Source organism: Aphanomyces astaci (assembly GCF_000520075.1).
Source record: "Aphanomyces astaci strain APO3 unplaced genomic scaffold supercont1.116, whole genome shotgun sequence".
In the NCBI taxonomy this organism is placed as follows: domain Eukaryota; phylum Oomycota; class Saprolegniomycetes; order Saprolegniales; family Verrucalvaceae; genus Aphanomyces; species Aphanomyces astaci.
The window spans coordinates 106,841-119,664 of record NW_009798379.1 but is presented as its reverse complement, the minus strand read 5'-3'; the positions used below and the strand labels follow the sequence as shown (position 1 = coordinate 119,664).

General features: G+C 48.6%; 5 protein-coding genes across 5 annotated transcripts; 2 read left to right on the top strand and 3 right to left on the bottom strand.

Moving 5' to 3' along the window:
* Positions 1–2,238: 2,238 nt before the first annotated feature.
* Positions 2,239–3,012, top strand: H257_17726 (hypothetical protein; the record flags this gene model as incomplete). The annotated part of the gene is made up of 1 exon (XM_009846612.1): positions 2,239–3,012. One exon carries the CDS (start codon positions 2,239–2,241, stop codon positions 3,010–3,012), a length of 774 nt encoding a protein of 257 aa, XP_009844914.1.
* A 315-nt stretch (positions 3,013–3,327) lies between these two features.
* On the bottom strand, positions 3,328–3,795 carry H257_17725 (hypothetical protein; the record flags this gene model as incomplete). Its single annotated transcript, XM_009846611.1, has 1 exon — positions 3,328–3,795. One exon carries the CDS (start codon positions 3,793–3,795, stop codon positions 3,328–3,330), a length of 468 nt encoding a protein of 155 aa, XP_009844913.1.
* A 171-nt stretch (positions 3,796–3,966) lies between these two features.
* On the top strand, positions 3,967–6,005 carry H257_17724 (hypothetical protein; the record flags this gene model as incomplete). The annotated part of the gene is made up of 3 exons (XM_009846610.1): positions 3,967–4,276; positions 4,326–4,348; positions 5,787–6,005. The coding sequence occupies 3 exons, from the start codon at positions 3,967–3,969 to the stop codon at positions 6,003–6,005; spliced, it is 552 nt and encodes a 183-aa protein (XP_009844912.1).
* Positions 6,006–7,637: 1,632 nt separating this feature from the next.
* On the bottom strand, positions 7,638–8,437 carry H257_17723 (hypothetical protein; the record flags this gene model as incomplete). The annotated part of the gene is made up of 4 exons (XM_009846609.1): positions 7,638–7,773; positions 7,797–7,925; positions 7,978–8,147; positions 8,375–8,437. 4 exons carry the CDS (start codon positions 8,435–8,437, stop codon positions 7,638–7,640), a joined length of 498 nt encoding a protein of 165 aa, XP_009844911.1.
* A 2,277-nt stretch (positions 8,438–10,714) lies between these two features.
* On the bottom strand, positions 10,715–11,907 carry H257_17722 (hypothetical protein; the record flags this gene model as incomplete). Its single annotated transcript, XM_009846608.1, has 3 exons — positions 10,715–10,870; positions 10,936–11,058; positions 11,866–11,907. 3 exons carry the CDS (start codon positions 11,905–11,907, stop codon positions 10,715–10,717), a joined length of 321 nt encoding a protein of 106 aa, XP_009844910.1.
* Positions 11,908–12,824: the final 917 nt, after the last annotated feature.

Here is a 12,824-nt window from a genome sequence, read left to right as displayed (position 1 = left end):
GAGCCGATAGATTCATGTGTCCATGTTTCAAAGTCGTTCGAAAACTACGTCGATCACACTGCAGCTGGACGCACGATCATGCATGCCGCTGCATCGTCGTACAAGAACCCGAGATGCGCTCGTAGTACATACAACGCATGCGAGTCTTTTGATCATGATAGCCTTGTAAAGGTAACACTTTGAATGATGGTTTATATTAAATAGATATTGTGAATAGAGGGCACGTGAGTTGGTGTCTGAATCTCTCAATGGCATGCCGCCGCAATGGACCAAGCTGTCACTCAAGCCGTCGTGGCTGCCTCATTCAATATGGGCACCTCCGAATACCCTACCTCGAAATGACCTCCTAAACTCTGCCAATTGTCGCTTGAGAAAATGTACGGCACTGGGTGGCATCGACGACACCGAGATCTTGATGCGGACAAAGTGAATGTAGTTTTTTGTAAAATGGCAGTTGTTCTGGTAGCTACTCTTTATCCTTTATCAGAAAGACGTACTGTGATACGACCAAGCTGTTCTGAATGAAACTAGTGAGACTTGTGGGCTAGGGACTTCAAATTCGGCACAGTTTTCATTCACACTTAGTGTTGTCGAACCCATAGCTTATGCATTCAAGGGTACGTACGGTCCGGCACACCAACTGTTATATAGTACCGGTATACCACATGTCCAGTGTCGCATGTATTTACATCTTGCGCATATCGTGACATACAAGTTGTCGCACGAATATACAGTAGTATTACTTTTTTCGTTCGGACCAGTGTTGCCTGCTCTTATTGGATGGAGCAGGAGCGTTACAATTGGCGAAGCAGTTCCATAACATGTGGTTAATAACGGAGGCCATTGTTTGGTCGTCCATACAGCGGGTATGTACAGTACCTCCATCTGTTGTATGAGACAGGCAAGAGTGACGTAATGCTTGAAGATTCAGCGAGACCAAGCACATGTTGTTCGGTTAATTGAGTTTGGATTATCATTTTTAAGACATTCCTCCGCGAGGCCGACACTAGAACCACATGTTGTTCGGGTTACAGTACCTCTTGGAGGCAGAGAGTGAATATTACAGTAAGTTAGTACTGTGAAGGATATACAGTACTGGTACGTCCGGAGTACCTGAGTAGCAGTATTGTCCTTTTACCCAAAACTTGGTCTTTTTTGCTGATTCGTCAAATCTATCCATGGAATACTGTATTAAACACAGAAGGTACTGGGTGACCATGTCCAACAAATTCGAAGGAGGTATAAGCGTATGCGGATAGTACGATTGCATGTCGCGCAGTGTATGAATGCAACTTTTACTTAACAGTCAATATGCATCCTTCATCCTTTGAAAATGTGATACGGTAGCGGGTTTTTCTGACAAGAATATCGGCCACGCTGTTGGATATTTATGACGCCAAAGATGATAGATACTACGTAGTAAATGTAACGTGACGGATCTGTGATTTGCCGAAAGATTGGTGATGAATTACCCAATAGAATTCAAGAATTGATATGATTAGATGAAATACATAGAATACATAGAATTGGACATCTCGAATTTGGCACCGAAAATGAAATTTCCCACCACGTGAATTACGCTGAGCTTTACGTCGAGTCGACAACCTCACGCTGTTGGATACTAACGCCAAAGATACTCGTCCATCCTAGCGGGTTAATTACAAGAGCTGAATGTGTATACTACTCTGTGCTTTAATATAATGTACATTTGTCTCAGATGGGTGTGCTTTAATATAATGTACATTTGGTTTGACCAATGAGAGTCACGAAACAAATATTTTCAGCCAATGAAAGCAAAACCAGGTGATTCATCGAAATACATCGATATCATTGGTGTATACCTACCAATCAAAAGCTGTAGATGACACACTGCATCCATTTAATTGGCGGAAAAAATCTGCTGATCAGATTAGAGTGGGTGTGATAATTTTAGTGGTTGTTATTCTGTCATTTATGATCGAATCGCTTTATTAAAATATCAGGAGGATCAGAACGAACGCCAGCTTTCGGCAGCCAATCGAAATTCACAAGTTGGCCCAGGGGTCGCCGTGATAGGCCAAATTTCCTCAAATGTACACTACAAAAAAGCACAGAGTAGTATGTTTTACGCATCCCAACCATCCATTTGGTTAACCTTGGTCTTGGTGTACTACAGTACAGTAGTGCAATCACAATCTGACGTTAACGATTGGATTGCATTTGCTCTAGATGAAATACCATTCATTTTCCAATTCCCCCATGAAGTTCGCACTCCTTCTCGCATTGACCGTGGCTGTCGCTGCCTTGGCTCAAGACCAAATTGTCCCACCCAAAGTCGCTTGGGTCGATGAGGTCCCTGGAGACGGTTTTGAAATCCTCGGGGGCCAGGAAGCCCAATTCGGCAAGCATCGTTATGTGGCTGGACTCAAGCTGTCACCCACTAATGCGACCTGGTGTGGCGGCAGTCTTATCGCCCCCAATGTCGTTTTGACAGCGGCGCATTGTTTGACTGGTATTATACGTTCTGTGGTCGTGGGCACGCACTATATATTCGGTTTTGCCGACGGGGAACTGGCCAATGTCACCCAGGAAATCAAACACCCCGATGGCGCCGACGTGGGCATCGTAATCTTGGACCGCAACATCACGACCATCCAACCTGTGAAGGTGTCGTTTGAATTCGTTCCGGCGGACGTGCTCACTTGGGTGCGCGGCTGGGGAGCCGTCACGAGTCGTGGCCCCAAATCGCGAGTACTCAAGGAGCTCAACGTCACGACCTGGAATAACACCAGGACCTCGGCTGCGTTGCACGCCTGGCGATTGACCGATACGACGTTGGGTGCTGGAGGGGTGGAAGGAGAAGATGCCTGTATCGGCGACTCGGGGGGGCCGTTGACCATCGAAGAAAACGGTACCGCGCGCTTGGTGGGGGTGGTCAGCTGGGGCGATGGCTGTGGTAAGCTCGGCATCCCAGGTCTCTATGAACGCGCCAGCGCTGCTCGTGCCTTCATTGAACCATACTTGCCGAAGTAAATGAGATTTGCCTGTGCCAAAATGAAAGCGACATGGCCATAACCCACTTTGGCGCGAGGTTCTGTTTCGTCAAATAATACAGCTCAAACGATTTAATTGGATGAAATAAATCAGTACATCACTGGATATTCGGTACATCATCGATTTGACAATAACGTTATACGTATACGTAACGTTAGTCGTATTTTTTGTCTGTCGGTTTCTTAAATTCAAAGGTCGTGGGTTCGATCCCCGGCTTCCCCGGATTATTTTCCGTAAGGATATACTAGTATCCTGGGGAATCCGGAAATCAAGGGCTGCGTTGAACCAAGTGGGTTAGATGCTGGCCATGTCGCTTTCATAATGGCACGCGCAAGTCTGACTCACCCCTCCAGCACCCAACTCCGTTTCGTACACAGGCCCTGGCGAGGAGATTAACGCAGCCGCGGTCCTGGTGTTGTTCCAGGTCGTGATGTTGAGCTCCTTGAGCACTCGCGATTTGGGGCCACGACTCGTGACGGCTCCCCAGCCGCGTACCCAAGTGAGCACATCCGCCGGAACGAATTCAAACGACACCTTCACAGATTGGATGGTCGTGATGTTGCGGTCCAAGATTACGATACCCACGTCGTAGTGATCGGGGTGTACGATTTCCTGGGTGACATTGGCCAGGTCTCCGTCGTCAAAACCGGTTAAATAGTGCGTGCCCACGACCACATAAGTTAGACCATCACCCAAACAATGCGCCGCTGTCCATTCTAGTCGGTTAATGACAAAAGCTGAATGTGTATATGTTATACGCATCCCAACCATCCATTTGGTTAACCTTGGTCTTGGTATGCTACATTACAGTAGTGCACAAAAGTGGGTTATGGCCATGTCGCTTTCATTTTGGCACAGGCAAATCTCATTTACTTCGGCAAGTATGGTTCAATGAAGGCACGAGCAGCGCTGGCGCGTTCATAGAGACCTGGGATGCCGAGCTTACCACAGCCATCGCCCCAGCTGACCACCCCCACCAAGCGCGCGGTACCGTTTTCTTCGATGGTCAACGGTCCCCCCGAGTCGCCGATACAGGCATCTTCTCCTTCCACCCCTCCAGCACCCAACGTCGTATCGGTCTATCGCCAGGCGTGCAACGCAGCCGAGGTCCTGGTGTTGTTCCAGGTCGTGACGTTGAGCTCCTTGAGCACTCGCGATTTGGGGCCACGACTCATGACGGCTCCCCAGCCGCGCACCCAAGTGAGCACGTCCGCCGGAACGAATTTGGTGAAGTTTCCACTTGGTACAGTAGCTGATGTATCCTCAGTGTCGACGCACAATGCACCAAATAGTCTACGCGTTGGATCTGAAGCACGTACACATGTAGTAAATGCAACTTAAAGCAATCGTTGGTCATAATTATTAGAGAATGTGGTGGATTTGTGGTCATTTTGCCTACACTGATAATATGTGTATATCTAAGGTGAGGAAGACCTCGCATACCAAGCCAGGGCCAACCACCGCCCGCTATGCCTCGTATATGCACGATTTATGCGGCCTCCAGTGATGGCAGTTCGAGCGCTGGGCTCCAGGGACTCGTGGGGTAGGCATGACCAGTACTGTTGTTGTTGCGCCTCGGAAACGGAAACGTAGTTGCAGGGCATTTTGTGCACGTTGAACGAATGAGATTGGGTTTTGTATTGGACATTCGAAGCTTTCCAATCCTCGAAAAACAGGGCGGCAAGTGATTGGCCCTGGCTTGGCGCATGCGAAGTCTTCCTCACCTGAGCCTCCGCCAGTGGTGTCCCGCCAGGCTCTATCGTGTCCACGATCGAATGCTTCGGTGTCAATGCGGCACTAGTTCTCCAGGGACTTTGAAAGGCACTGTGGACACGACTGGGTCTTCCACTGCGTCTCATCCTTCCTCTGGATGTGTACTTGGCATGGGCAGTAAACACCAACAATATATTTATACTTAGTTTTGTATGGTATAAGTTATCCGAACGATAGTTTAAAACAAATCACCTACACTGCCCACCACACAACACCTTTTTACATACAAAATTCAGTTACAAAGAATCTATCGATAACCTACATTAACAGTTTAAGATAACTTAACGTAAAAAACAGTTTAAGATAACTTAACCAATTTAGGATAACTTTGTATTGCCCAATCACACCTCATTATTTGTTCGGATCAAAACCTCTGTCATATAATGCTGACCATTCCGTCACGTGAATCAAATGCGAAAACGGCGTAGAAGCCATTGGTAACAGTCATTTACAGTTAAGATTGAGTACCCTAGTCGACACTGGCCACATTGGGTTAGATCTGAGGTTTTGTCGAGTGTTAAACTCAGTGGACATCCTTCCACAACAGAAATATAACTCTATAAAACAATACCCTTGTATAAATGATATGAAACCTGTTGTAAACGCAGACTTCCCTAACAAACACAGAATTTCAATGTTCCTACATACTACCAGGGGCTTACTTTTGTAAGTTATCCGATAGTTTACTGTTAAAACCAATCACGACGCCTTTTTACATACAAAATCCAGTACAAAGAATCGATAGATAATAGATTTGGCGATTCAGCACAAAAGTCCAAATTTTGCGTAAATGTAAAATACGAATGGGTGGTTAAGACGCGGCTGTCGTAATTGCAATAGGTTAATCGCGTCCTATATGCCGGCGGCTTTAGTTCGCATTGTAGACATGTTAATTCAGTAGTCTATTCCACCAATTTCCACCTAAATAAATTCGTCGCATGATGACTCGCCTGGAAATCACTATGTGGGGATACTCCAAGAACAACCTCAACGCCATCCAGAACTTCCAATTACCGTTTTGCATGCACTTCTATCAGATGGTCTCGGGGAAAAAGCTGCTCAAGCCTGGCAAAGCCGGCATGAGCTACGCGCGCCCGGACACCTCCCGCCGGTTCTCCCAGTTCCGATCACTTCACGACGCCCTCATCCGCGACGGGGTTTCAACTGCCCCTACTTCACCCCGCCAACCCCTGGGTTGACTTTTGGATCTGGTATTTCCCTATCCCCAGCTTTGGCCCTGCGACTGCGTTCCTGTGTTATTTCCCACGCCAGTTCCAACACAAGCAACCAAATAGGGAGTTCCGATCCCCGCAAACCACCCACTTTATTGACTTCATGTTACGACGGCGCTGCAGAACCAAGAGTGAGATTCGGACAGTTGGCTGGGACAGGTGTTCTGTTTTACGTCCTAGTATTATTAGAAATACTGCTAGTAATACTAAACCTTTTCGTGTCGGTTTGCCAAAGGTCGGCACCCGGTGGCCTCGGTTGAGGACCACCTGTGTCATGGCGGGACTTGGACTAAGTCGCCCACCACAACACCCCGCAAGCCATCTCCCGCAGGACACACTTGGGTCTCGCTAATTCTTCGCGCTCGCTCTCTTCCTCGCATTGCGTAACGCATCGCCTCCGCTCGCTGCCTTCTACGCTTTAGCTCGTCACCACGACCGGGCATTCATGCATGAGCTCCTGCAGCGGTTCCTATGTGCACTCGATATCTACAAAACCTTCCCAGAGTACTTCCAGCATGAAGTCTTTCGCATCCAGGATAAAATTTGTGTCCCGCGATGGACTTGACCGTCAGCATGATCCCTTGCTCGGAAACGTGTTGGAGGATCTCTTCGGTCTTTTCAAAGCTGTCTTCAGCGTAGAGCTTGAATCTTGATTATGAGTCACCACAAAACGACGGAGTATTCACCCACTTCCTTGACTCGGTAGGGAATCGTCCAGGTTACGAGCAGCTTGGGATGATAGCGTTCGTCGACGCGGGACCAGAGTACATAATCGCCATTGCTGACATTGCACTCTTCGTACTTCTCGGTTGCTTTCGTCGCCTTCGCCGCGCGCATCGCATTCTTGTGTAGGACTTCTTTGTGCATGAGTTGCAGGCTGGCACGCAGCTTGTCGAGGTTTTTTGGGATGTCCTTGACCGTCCAGTCGCTCTCTCGGAGTTCCTTGTTCATGCACCACCACGACATCCAGGGGAGTCGCCGGGTTTAAAGCCTTGAACAGCTACATCAGCGACTTGCTCGCCAGTGATGCGGCCGGTGTTTGGTTGAGGTTGGCTTGGACCACCGGCAATAGGTAGCCCCATTCTTGTTCGGCTAGCTGGTACTCTCGCTACATGACCCGCATCACTTAGAGGATGTCGCGGTTCATCCGCTCAACCGTTCCATTGCGCCTGGGGCAGTAGGCCAAGGTTAGGTCATGATGGACCTTCAACTTGTGGGCCAACGCCTTCATTGCCACGTTTTTGAAATGGGTTCCTTGGTCGCTGACCCAGACTCGTGGTATTCCGAACCGCTTCGTCCAGTCCACCGGGGCATCCACACATACTTGGCTGAGTGGCCGTTGTTGCTGCCGCGCCATGAGTTGCCACCGTGTAGTTGTCTTTGGCCCCCGTGGGCTCGGTTGGGTGCATCGCGCTTCTTGCTGAGGCACTCGCTGAATACGTGGCCGTTCCAGTTGCAGTAGGTGCAGAACTTCTCACTGGTCTCCGTGTTGTAGGCTTCATCGGTGCCTCAGATTTTGGACGCTTTGGCGTTGGTCTTGTACTTGTGCTATATCCACTCGGCGACAATCTCGAAGGACTTGATCATGCCGATGAGAGATCAGTATTCGAGCTCTTGCTTGGTTATGCGCTCCAGGATCGAGTCGACCCAGGCTTCGAAGCTCGGCGGTAAAAGGTAGAGGAACTCGACGATACGATCGGTTTCGGGCGTCATGTCACCGGCTTCGAAAAGCTTGCTGGCGCATTCTTGGTACTGTACTTGTGGATGAACGTGGCATACGCCTCATGGGGCTTCCATGAGAGAGTCGAGAGCTCGCGACGGAGCAGAATCTTGTTGACAATCGTGGTCTTTTCGTGGACTTCCTTGAAGGAGGTACTAGGCGAGGTTCTTGTGGACGATATAGGGGTGCGCCTTCTCGAGGTCGGTCTCCTTGATGTACTTGAGGTTGTCCCGGTGGACTGACAAGTTTATGTAGGACTTGGCCACGTAGACGTCTTCTTCATCGTAATGATCGAAACGGTTGCTCGACATCAAGTACCCGCGGAGCTTTTGCTGGGAGTTCTTCTGCTCGATGTGGTCGGCCCATTCGGCGTAGTTGGAGCCGTCAGACTAGAGCTTGATGACCTCTTTGACGACGTAGTGCGTTGGGCTTATAACCTGATGTGATGTGGTGCAGAGGCGAGTAACAATCTATCTGCTGGTAATCATATTCATTTGGTTGAGACAAGAGGCTGCTTGGCGGGCAAGACAGGCTTGGCAGCACCACAATCCGTTGGGTGAACAGCTTATGGGTAAGCCACACAACAATGCAACAAAAAGACATCGACTACACGGACATTTTTGCTCCTGTTGTATGACTCGTAGCTCTTCGCTTCCTGTTCGCCTTGGTGGTCATCCATGAATCGGAATGCAAAAAAATGGACGCCAAACCGCATTTCTCAATGGCGAAATCAACTGCGTTATGCGCAACGAACAGCCCCTGGCTCCCTCATCGACCCGCGACTATATCTGCCTCAAAGAGTCTTTATGGACTCAAACAAGCTATGTTACTGGACTTTTACCTTCATGGCTGCTCGCGCGAGATGATCGTTTTACAATCGATAGTCTCTATGTTGACGATCTTTTGATCAGTACTCCTACCAAGGCGCTTGCTACCTTTCACCTTCGTGGCCGCCCGCCTTCTCAAATACCGCTGTGTCTTTCTCAAATCCCAAGAAGATGGTTTTACAATTGCTAGTCTCTACGTTGACGATCTTTTGATCACTACTCCGATCAAGGAATTGCTACCGCTCTCAAGGAGTCTCTATAACTGCGTTTCCACCTGAATGAGTTAGGACCTGTTCGAGATATTCTCGCCTGGGAAATCGTGCGTGATCATTCCAACCGAACTCTGTTGATTCACCTGTCTCACTTCTGTTCTACAGTACTAGAGCGCTTCGACATGTCTACGTCCAAGCCCGTCGCCACTCCTTTTGAGTGCACCACGCCTCTGCCACAAGCACAGTGTGCTCCTACCGCCGACGGTATTGCATTTATGCAAACCAAACCTACGATTCCATTGTTGGAAGTATTAGGTACTAGTACTTTGCGATCGGCTCTCGCCCAGATTGGCCTATGCCTTACAACAACTCTCGCAGTTTCTGCACAACCCGGGTCTTGCTGCCAAACGCGTTCTGCGCTACCTTCAAGGCACCCCCATCTTGGACTTATGTTAGGCGGTCGAGACTATGTCTCCAAGAGGTTTCTCCCCGCTTATGTGGATTCTAACTATGCCATGTGCCCCGCCACTCGCCGCTGTGTCATGGACTTATTATCCTATTTTTCAACAGTCTTATATCATGGCTTTCGAAAAACTAAGGTATCGTGACTCTGTCAACAAACCGAGGCCGAGTTTGTGGCTCTTTCCCTTTGCATTCAAGAATGTTTATACATTCGACAACTCATGCCGAGCTACATTACACTAGTCTTCAAACGATTTTGATCTACGAGGACAATCAGTCTGCTATCAGCATTGCCCAAAACTCGGAGCATCCGGGCGCTCCAAACACATTGATGTGCGCTTTATGTATGTTCGTGATCTCGTTGAGAACAAGGAGTTTATTCTCCATTACAGCCCTACCAAAGAACAACTTGCGGACTTCTTTACGAAAGCGCACCCGGAACTTTAGTTTCAGCATGTTCTGCCTCGCTCTGCGACTCTAGGCCCTTGGCGACTGCCTTTGCAGCCGTTTAAGCTAGTGACATTTGCCTATGGCATCGCGCTCACTCTTTTTATGTCTTTATGACTGTTATATATATGTATCATGCAATATTTGAACCAGCTTTCTAAGCAAACACTTATCATTCTCCTCCTTCATCCTCACCCTCGACCATGTGGCGACTTGTGCACTCTATGTCTGCTCGTGCCTTTTGAAGTTGGCGGTCTAGTCTGGCCCGCGGTGCCGCTCAATGATCGACCGTACGATTGGCATCTTGGTTTGTGAAGTTACTACACGGTGCCACCGATCCCACCCCCCCTACTTGCAATTCATGGTTGTTTGCCCCTACTCTATGAGTATCATTTGTACTTGCTTCTGGCATCTCTACTTCTCATTCTCGTCTTTACCATGTTCCTTGAGCACCCCAGCACGGCTGTACCTTCGAGAACTTCGTCTCGAAGGCCTTCACGAGCACATTGCCCAATGGGGTGGCTGTCACGAAGACGCACTTTGGCCTTTTTCGCCGAGGCTCGCTCAATTACGGATAATATCCGGTCATCGAGAATACCCCGGACTTCTGTTTCAATAATCCGGTCTTCTGTTTCTGTCCAATCATAGGTCAGCTAAGCTCTCCGTTATTGATTGCTGTTGGTTTTGTTCTCGATTCCGTGACACGTTTTGGGAACGGGACTTCAAAATATAGTATTACTAGTAGAACTGCAGTAGTAACCAGGAAATTGGAATTAGACTTGTGCCCAACGAACCGACCGAGTGCCTTCCTCATCACGCGTCGTCCGAGCCTTTGGAGGCACTACTACTAGGAATAGTAGTAGTACTACTACTAGGGCTAGCGTGTGACGAGTGCCACCGACGCTAGCGCAACCACGGTCGCCATCGCCGGCAGATGGGGCGGTCTTCGAGGCCCTTCAGGTGCATTAGCTCCACCTTGTGCAGCATATGATCCTTGTCTTTGGTCCACTAGTCTTTCAGGGCTTCTAGCGTATCTACGACGAGGTTCTGCATCTCGTTGGTGCGTTCGTGAGCCTCGAGTGCCTCGTGGACCCACCCCGGGAGCATCTGCTCGACGATCTCTGGTCTTTCGTACGGCACCCAGTTGGAGTTGATGGCATTGTTCTTGGTCCCAGCTCGTTGGCATTGGACACGCCGTGAAAGCCCAGAAAAGACTCGACGGACCGCACCGACCCGTTATAAAACCAGGCCAAGCCATTCGTGTCTACATCTCCATGGAACGGCAGCGTCAGCACCCCGCGCACGCGGTTCCCGCTCGTCTTCTCTCGCCGTGCGGCTTCGGGCAGCGGGTGCTACATGTAACAACAAGCATAAGTTAGTTTACAGTTAGCGCAAATTTAGGATGAGTTTTATCAAGAAAAGGTCTGCAGGTGGGGGGGTTGTCATATAACCCTTACATAGGTCAACAAAGCAATCCAAAGTCCCAAGACAGTTGAACGAGGTGAACATAGATAGGATGGTGCAAAGGCCCACGACATTTGAAAGTTGTGAGCATAAAGTGGTGCTGCAAGGAAGTTGTTGGCCAGCACAACTACCCCCTCACGAAGGTGGCGGCTGAACCAAAAGCGACCTGTGAGGACAAAGTCGATTGTCCTCACAATTGGCCCATTCTGATGATTGTTAATCAAGTTTTGCAGTATCTTTAATTAGGTTTTACAGGTATACTTCCGGTTTTGGCAGACACAGCTGAGGGTGATGATAAATATGAGTTGCGAAACCTCTCTAATAGTACTACATATTTCCATTTCAATAGAACGACCAAGTTAGTAGAGTGATTTTGCTAAGTTGAAATTACCTGTGAAAATTCTGGAGTACTCGAGAAGGATCTAGAAATGAAAATCCTGTGTGAAATCATTTTGCTACATCAAAATTTGTTGTGAAAAGTGCATGCCTGGCATGGACGAGTCGATTGTACTCGTGTCGGCCATGGCACTACTGCTAGAAGAGTCCCAAGAGCATACACGAGCTATACACATACCTCGCGGCCGGTTCAACCTCATGGCACAAAGCTATTCAACGTGCGCCTTCCACTTTCGCTTTAAGAAAAACGAGATTCAGCAATTGAAAGTGCTGCTGGAGATTCCCGACCCGATAATCACGCCCCAGCGCTTCAACGCGAGCGCCGAAGAAGCCTTATGCATCCTGTTAAATCGCTTTACGTGTTGAATCGCTTGACGTGCGATTCAACAGAATGCAGAGGGCTTCTTTGGCGCCGAGCAGCTGCTTGTGCTCATCGTACTCCTCATCTGTTCCAGACGCACGAAGGGCAGCAAGGGTTTGTACTTGAAAAGCAGACATTAAGTCGTCATAGCGTTTTCGTGCTCTGTAGACCATTATGGCTTGGTCATAGCGACCAGGTACTGTACATGTACTACACATGCTGCGTCTGTGGGGTCTAGCTGTCGGTATCGATAGTTTTCCAGTCGACATCCGACTCCACTAGTACGAAGAGCTCTCTGTTGTGTCGACGAGTCTAGTAACACTAATTGACCACGTACAACTGGACCTATCACGCTAGAGATGCTCTGTGATCTCTGTTGCTTCGAACGGCCTAACATGAATGACTTCCTTAAGAAGCTCGACGTCGGGGCACCCCTTAAAGCGGAATGCTGTCTTACGCTTCAGCACGGACTCGGACTTTTGTTCTCTACCACTTCGTTGTCGTCCATACCCCAAGAATGTCACAATGAAATTTCAGTTCTCTGTGAGGTGTTATGACAGTGATTTTTCTCGAACAAATTTGCCTGTGGATGGCACCTATTTGTTCACAGTGATTTTTCCACAAAGAATTATACATAGAGAATTATATACAGCAAAATCACTCTAGTTTCTTGGGCTTTTCAAATGTATCCTCCTGTTTTCCTCAACGCTGACCTCAAGAAGCGGCTTTAACTCGCACATGATTCACAGCTCGGACTGACTAATTAAGGTAATTAATTACATTCATTTCCGGCAATACAAACACCAAGTAAAAGTACTCTCGTTGAACAGGCCTCATCCGGGTAGCAGCACGGCCTACGGCCTACCTGCCGCTTTTCCCGACGAGAGGAATCGATTG